This window comes from Lottia gigantea, assembly GCF_000327385.1.
Source record: "Lottia gigantea unplaced genomic scaffold LOTGIsca_30, whole genome shotgun sequence".
NCBI classification, from domain to species: Eukaryota; Metazoa; Mollusca; class Gastropoda; family Lottiidae; genus Lottia; species Lottia gigantea.
Genome location: NW_008708987.1, coordinates 2365323 through 2373468, shown reverse-complemented (window position 1 = coordinate 2373468; position 8146 = coordinate 2365323). Strand labels below are relative to the sequence as shown.

At 33.4% G+C, this 8146-nt stretch overlaps 1 protein-coding gene across 1 annotated transcript in view; it reads left to right on the top strand.

The window, feature by feature from the left end:
• The window catches only part of LOTGIDRAFT_189817 (hypothetical protein), a 36092-nt gene that overhangs the window by 13185 nt on the left and 14761 nt on the right, over positions 1-8146 (top strand). Inside the window, exons 16-27 of the mRNA XM_009057567.1 lie at positions 612-709; positions 1047-1285; positions 1676-1748; positions 2097-2207; positions 2737-2887; positions 3224-3338; positions 3767-3832; positions 4437-4539; positions 5637-5747; positions 6149-6230; positions 6495-6645; positions 7094-7255. Coding sequence (XP_009055815.1) covers positions 612-709; positions 1047-1285; positions 1676-1748; positions 2097-2207; positions 2737-2887; positions 3224-3338; positions 3767-3832; positions 4437-4539; positions 5637-5747; positions 6149-6230; positions 6495-6645; positions 7094-7255 — 1462 coding nt within the window. The remainder of the gene's footprint in view (positions 1-611; positions 710-1046; positions 1286-1675; positions 1749-2096; positions 2208-2736; positions 2888-3223; positions 3339-3766; positions 3833-4436; positions 4540-5636; positions 5748-6148; positions 6231-6494; positions 6646-7093; positions 7256-8146) is intronic.

The window sequence follows — 8146 nt, the reverse complement described above, 5'->3', positions numbered from 1 at the left end:
TAATATAACAGGTAGAGATAATATTTCTATGATTAATATAACAGGTAGAGATAATATTTCTATGATTAATATAACAGGTAGAGATAATATTTCTATGATTAATATAACAGGTAGAGATAATATTTATATGATTAATATAACAGGTAGAGATAATATTTCTATGATTAATATAGCAGGTAGAGATAATATTTCTATGATTAATATAACAGGTAGAGATAATATTTCTATGATTAATATAACAGGTAGAAATAATATTTCTATGATTAATATAACAGGTAGAGATAATATTTCTATGATTAATATAACAGGTAGAGATAATATTTCTATGATTAATATAACAGGTAGAGATAATATTTCTATGATTAATATAACAGGTAGAGATAATATTTCTATGATTAATATAACAGGTAGAGATAATATTTCTATGATTAATATAACAGGTAGAGATAATATTTCTATGATTATTATAACAGGTAGAGATAATATTTCTATGATTAATATAACAGGTAGAGATAATATTTCTATGATTAATATAACAGGTAGAGATAATATTTCTATGATTAATATAACAGGTAGAGATAATATTTCTATGATTAATATAACAGGTAGAGGAAGTGCTACGATGAAGAAAGGTAAAGAAATTGGTGTCAATGATAGGGTGTCAGTATTTCTGGAATTAGCTGAGGCTCATCGACTTGTTGGTGAACAGGTTGGTGTTGATATTCTACATGTCTGTTTAAAACAAAGAAAGAAACAACTAAATTTTACAAATAACAACTTCACAAAGGATTTTTTCTATCAGTTGGTTCTTGACCAAACCTCTTTGTATTGATCTTTCCTGGATTAGTCGTTATCTGTTTTCAGTTTGGTCCACAGGTATTATGAGTTTCACACAGAAAGCAGTTGTCTATGTTAAATACCCCAATATGAGATTGTAGTATAATTAAAACGAGGCAACAATCCAAGTTAAAATGAGTCAGAGGGAGTCTAGGTGGAATATGAATCCATAATGATAATTGTCATAAATTATATTTAATATTTTATAGCATGAAGCTGCCAAGATCATGCAGGACGCCATCAACGAGTTTAACGGTACCCCAGAGGAAGTGAGGATATCTATCGCTAATTCTGATTTAGCTCTAGCCAGAAATGATATTGAGATGGCTCTCGGAATGTTACGTAATATCACACCAGATCAACCTTATTTCGTTCAAGCTCGTGAAAAGATGGCTGATATTTATTTAAATCATCGAAAAGATAAACGTCTTTATGCTGGGTGTTACAGGTACGTTTTTAACCTAGCACGATAGCCACCACTCTACATGCCACGTAAATAAGTCATGTGATACAGGGTTGATTGTAGCCACATAATGACATGATACTCGTGTTGCCAAAGCTGTGTCTACATATATTACTGAGTGATGTCACAAAATGTTCATGTGATACCCTTTAGGCCATGTATTCTCGAAATGATCTTAGTGCTAGGGTGTCCCAAAATCAATGTTAGAAGTTAAGAACCTAGGATATCCTAGCTCTAAGATCGTTTTGAGAATAGGTGACCAGAGTCTTATCTCTAGATTTTAAAACAGTTTCTGGTTAAGAACTTTATGCTTTTGAAAATATGAAAATTATATCTGTTTGTATTTTTGACCAATAATTTTGATTTCTTTTGTAGAGAGCTAGTAGATAAGTACCCAAGTCCTCATACAAGTTTGTTATTAGGGGATGCTTACATGAGTATTCAAGAGGTAGGTACTCCCAGTTAGCACCCCTTTTTTAGAGTAAAAAAAAATGTGCAATACACGCAAATATACAGTAGATAAAAAGCCTTGTATTTTTAGGATCATATTCCTATTAATAAAGAGTACAAAACTGTTGTAGGCTGGGCACTTTTAACTCCTATGTAGTTTGAAAGAATAGATAACTTAACACCTAGATCCCATTGATGTTTCCCTCATTGAACACTGCGTAGAGTTTCAATGGCACACTATTTCAAGTATTGGTTCTAGGTCCCCAGTGTACACTGCAAGAGCCATCAGTAGAACAATAAGATGGGATAATCCAGAATTAAAACTCTATCTATTTGTATTCTGCAGCCTGAGAAAGCTATAGAAGTATATGAAGCTGCTCTGAGGAAGAACCCCAAGGATGCTGGACTGGCTAGTAAGATAGGTCAAGCTTTAGTCAAAACTCATAATTACGGCAAGGTAAGCTCAATCCCAGGTTTTTGTCTTTTTATACGCGTATAATCTTTGCCCCTGTCTGACAATATTTAGCTCGTAAACACTTCATGTAAAATTATCAACTGATATAGACGAAAATTGGTGAAATTGTTTATTATTATTGAAGGATGAATCCAATCGAAAATCAAAAAAATGTAAAGGCAGTGAAAAAATCTCTTGTACTAAAATGTTATACTTGGATTCTGTGGAACCTATATGGTTTATCTTTTTATAAAAATGGATGTGTCTTTCTTTTGATCCCCTTGACTTGAGTTAAACCAGCTCTAAATGGGTCTGAATTATCTGGGTAAGATCAATGTCAAGAGGTTTGACCAAGGACTAGCTGGTAGAAACAATCCTTGTGAATCTAAGTTTTAGTCCTTGTAAGATCATTGTCAAGAGGTTTGGCCAAATACCAGCTGGTAGAAAGGATCCTCGTGAACCTAAGTTGTTATCCTTGTAAAATATGGTTCTTTCTTTTTATCCCTTGACTTATACTGATCTTCTAATGTAGGCTATAAGTTACTATGAGGCTGCCTTGAAGGCTGGTGGACAAGCGTTTTTACGATTTGATTTAGCTGAGTTATTACTAAGGTTACGACAGTATGATAAGGCTGAGAAAGTATTAAAACAAGCTTTAGAATCAGAAGGACAAGGTGAGATTGGTAATTTATTCCAAAATACGAGGCAAGAATATCATTATTTCAATAGAAATATCAAAATAGCATATCACTGGCGTTTTTATGGACAGTGATGAGTGGGGCCATGCCTTCCAAAGAACTAAGCCTGACTCTGACCCAATATGCCCCATCCCTTCCCCTAGACTCTCAAGTTTCTAATAATTGAGATCTTAAATGCCTGTTGCTGGCAGCCCCCTTAACAATTCACTTGCCATAACTCACCGGCCCCATCCCCCACCCCCTTGACAATTCTCTTGCCCCAACTCACCAGAAACCTATATTTCTATTGATTGATATTATTATGTTTAATTTTAGATTTAGAGACTCTGATGGAAAATACGAAATATCTGACGTTATTAGCTAAAGTTTATCACAAACAAGAAAAGATGGAGGAAGCTCTGGAGTCATTAAACAATGCTCGAGATACTCAGGCTAGGTAAGATTATTTCAGCCTGTTTCTGATGCTTTTACTAGTTATAGCCTCTATCTGAACTATCCCACTGCCCTAGCAGACGACAATCCAACTCCCTAACAACACAGCCATCACAATACCAATTGTGTGAAAGACTGTTAGCTGCCAATTTAGGTAGCCCTCGATTAGCGAGCTCTGAACTGGTTCCCTCTGCTTCAATTCTGGCCTCAATCAGAATTCAAAATTTTCCCTTCTGTTCCTGTCTACGCCATTTTGAATTCTGTCTGCACCTATTATTTTGTTGGAAGACGTGGTTATTGAACTTCATTCCATGAATTGCGAACTTGCAGAATTCACCAATCGCGTGGCCTCTCAGTGTGTTCCATTGCTCATCCAGAGAGTTCTATCTCCTGCTGAAACAAACTGATAATAATAATTGACTTCTTTCCAAGGGTTTTAAAAAGAGTACAGATGGAACAACCAGATGCCTACAACAATCAAAAACAGCTAGCTTCAGAGTGAGTTTTATTATAAAATATTTAACTTTTTATTTGAATTTGTAAAGCGGTTTTAAAATTTATGGCTTCTATTTTCTGTAGACATTATTGTTTATTATTAGCACCAGGTGGGTAGATAATGTACACAAATCACATAATTCCTTTAAAAATACTTCAAACTAGGAATTTTACTCACTATTTTTATATATATCTTTAAATATCACAGAATATCTTAAATTGATGAGTCGTCATTTTAACATTCTAACGCAGATAATACTGTTACTGAGACTAAAGTTTTATTGGTCAAAAAGAATGGCCTACCTGTCCCTTTAATAAAGGAATAACTATGTATATTGTTATTTTATGGAGAAATAGTGGTAACAAACTTTGCAGGATCCACTTTATAGGGTCATTTGTCTTGTCACATGATAAACCAGTGTTTATTTCTCCATAATGATAAAAACATCCATATTTATTCCTTATATTTACGTTGATCTATCTTTTTCATCAAAACTTTGATATTTATTGTGCTGTTTCATTTGCATTGTACCTGTCAATCATTAAGTGGGCGTGTCATAAACACTGCGTATATTGAATAACAATCATTGATTGGTTAATATTTCAGTATTTGTAGACAACTAGCCCAGTATTCATCCAATCAGCGTGATTATGAGAAAGCTATAAGATATTATAAAGATGCACTAGTTTATAATGATAATGATAGTAAGGTATGTGTACAATTTCTATCTTCTTTAGCCATTCTATATACACATTTTAACTTCTTGATTCATTCTGGTTGTTTTTGTTATCCATTCTATATATACATTTTAACTTTTTGTTTCATTCTGGTTGTTTTTGTTATCCATTCTATATACACATTTTAACTTCTTGATTCATTCTGGTTGTTTTTGTTAGCCATTCTATATACACATTTTAACTTCTTGATTCATTCTGGTTGTTTTTGTTATCCATTCTATATACACATTTTAACTTCTTGTTTCATTCTGGTTGTTTTTGTTATCCATTCTATATACACATTTTAACTTCTTGTTTCATTATGGTTGTTTTTGTTAGCCATTCTATATACACATTTTAACTTCTTGTTTCATTCTGGTTGTTTTTGTTATCCATTCTATATACACATTTTAACTTCTTGTTTCATTCTGGTTGTTTTTGTTAGCCATTCTATATACACATTTTAACTTCTTGTTTCATTCTGGTTGTTTTTGTTAGCCATTCTATATACACATTTTAACTTCTTGTTTCATTCTGGTTGTTTTTGTTATCCATTCTATATACACATTTTAACTTCTTGTTTCATTCTGGTTGTTTTTGGTGCACTCAGTTAGACTAATCAGCTCTGGGAACGCAACCAATGGGTTTCCTGATGTCCAACTGATCATAAGTAAAAAAAGATTAGGCCCTTTCAGCTTGCTTCTTGCCCTCACTCTATGCCTAATTTTCTCATCAGCTTTTGGCTATTACTATTATATTTTTCAATAAATTCAAAGATTTGTGCTTGTATACAGCTGGGTTGATTGGAATAATGACTTATTTACTTCAACAGATGTTTACAAGCTGATCAGGATTAGAACCCACAACTATTTTTCTTTGACTGTCTAAGCAAACGATGTCATGAAAAGATTTCAACGCCCTAACCAGCTATGCTACAGTCCATCCCCTTTAGCTTTCTATTGTTATAATGTCATGTGAAAAGTTCATTAGCTGTTACCAATGCTTCGCCAATATGTTGTTTGTATTTCGGATTTTGATTTGCGGTTCTGATTGTTAGTACTAGGTTTATTTATTTATTATATTGTTACAGGTCATGTTAGATTTAGCAGGGCTGTATTTAATAACAGAAGATCTTGATGCCTGTCAACATCAATGTATGACATTGTTGAAGAGTGATAAAGATAATGATGCTGCTACTATTGTAAGTTCATGATATTGTGGCAAATTTTTACTTGTTTTCTGTGAAATTTGATGTAGTTTTGGTTCGTCAGACCAGCCTTTTTAGAGAGTGCACATAGTTTGTTTTTTCTGTTGATAAAAACTCCTTTTGCTTGAATTGAGATTGATTACCCATAATGCTTTTACTGCTTGCCGTGCCCCACACACAAAAATATCTCTTTCTTACTATAGCAGACGACAGCAATATTATTCTTTTACCAAAATTATATCTGTTTTGGATTTGTCAACTGTCCCTCTACTAAGCCAATATTTTTGACAAAGTATATTCTATTATTATTTAATTGTTTACTAACCAGGTGTCTTCATTAAGCCAATATTGTTGACTCAGTATATTCTATTATTATTTAATTGTATACTAACTAGATGTTGGCTGATCTGATGTTTAGAAAGAATGAGTTAGATTCAGCAATGTATCATTTTCAACAATTGTTGCAGATTCGACCAGGTTTGTTTTTTATCATAATATTTTTACCACCTTGACTATCTTGAATATAAACATGAAAGTGTAAAGCTGCAAACAGACGAGATAAGGAAATTGGTGCAGTGTGCAATGTAATGGTATACACTGCAGTGTACAATGGAGTAAAAAATGAAAGTAGCGAACACACAGGAAACAGGTGTGGACACGATTTGCTTATTTTGCCAACACCATTGTAAAGTTGGTGCCTCAAGCCATTTTCGGTCTTATAAGATTTCTGCCTACTTCCAGATAATTACGATGCTCTAGCTAGACTCGTGGATCTGCTGAGACGTGCTGGAAAATTAGAACAAGTGCCCGAGTTCCTGGAGGCTGCCCAAAAAGCATCGTCAAGATCAACCATGGATGCTGGGTATAGTTATTGTAAGGGGTTGTTCGAATGGTAGGTGTAACAGAGTCAATATTTATATGTTAAAAATAACTATATTTTACAAGGATAACAACTTTGTTTCACAATTAAGGATTCTGTCTAACTGCTAACTCTTAACATTAATCTTTCCTTGATTATCTGTACTCATTTACAGAGATGATAAAATAGGTTTTAATCAATATCTCTCTCAGGTACTTATAAAGGAGTGTAAACAGGCTTACTGGTTTTCCGAGTCCATTTATGGTTTCTATTTAAAATAGATATCTAATTTCCTATAATCTTAGAAATGATTAACTATATATGACGTCACTGTCTCAAAATCTGCTATTAATATTTCAGGTGCAAATCGATGCTATCAGTGTATACAAATATTCTTTAAGAAAACATCTTTACAATCCCCTTGAAACATTATATCTAGAACTATAGAATTCTAACTCTAACCTTTCTATGTTACATTCAGGTATACTGGTAACCCGACGGAAGCCTTGAAGTTGTTTAATAAAGCTCGACGTGATTCTGACTGGGGAAATCAAGCTGTTTATAATATGATAGAGATTTGTTTAAACCCTGATAATAATACTATAGGTGGTGAGGTGTTTGAATCAGTTGATACTGAATACAGGTATTTCTTATCTTTCTCGTACAGGCCTAGCCCCCAATTCTGGATAAAATGTTGTTGTTAGTGTGAATTCTCCATTGACAAATACCATACTTACAGCAAAAATTGATCATTTGTTTTTTTTTTTTGAGAAATAAGGTGTGACAGTTTGGAAACTCTTGAATATTCCTTATTTTTATACGCCCACACGTAAGATGGGCGTGTATTGTAATCAACATTTCGTGTGTCAATGTTATTATGAAGATGATCCCTATTGATTTTCATGATGATCTATCGATTTTCATGATGATTGGATAATTTTTCACCGAAATATCGTGTCTGACTTGACGTTTTTCTCTATTAGCTATATTGTGCAACTCGTGCTCACTCTACAGGCTACAATTTTTTACAGATTCTTTTGATTTTTATTTTGTATGTCAATGTCATTATGAAGATGATCCCTATTGATTTTCGTGATGATCGGATAATTTTTCACCGAAATATCGTGTCTGACCTGACGTTTTACTCTATTAGCTATATTGTGCAACTCGTGCTCACTCTACAGGCTACAATTCTTTACAGATTCTTTTGATTTTTATTCTGTATGTCTATGTTGTTATGAAGATGATCCCTATTGATTTTCATGATGATCTATCGATTTTCATGATGATCGGATAATTTTTCACCGAAATATCGTGTCTGACCTGACGTTTTACTCTATTAGCTATATTGTGCAGCTCGTGCTCACTCTACAGGCTACAATTCTTTACAGATTCTTTTGATTTTTATTTTGTATGTCAATGTCATTATGAAGATGATCCCTATCGATTTTCGCGATGATCGGATAATTTTTCACCGAAATATCGTGTCTGACTTGACGTTTCACTCTATTAGCTATATTGTGCAACCCTGTAG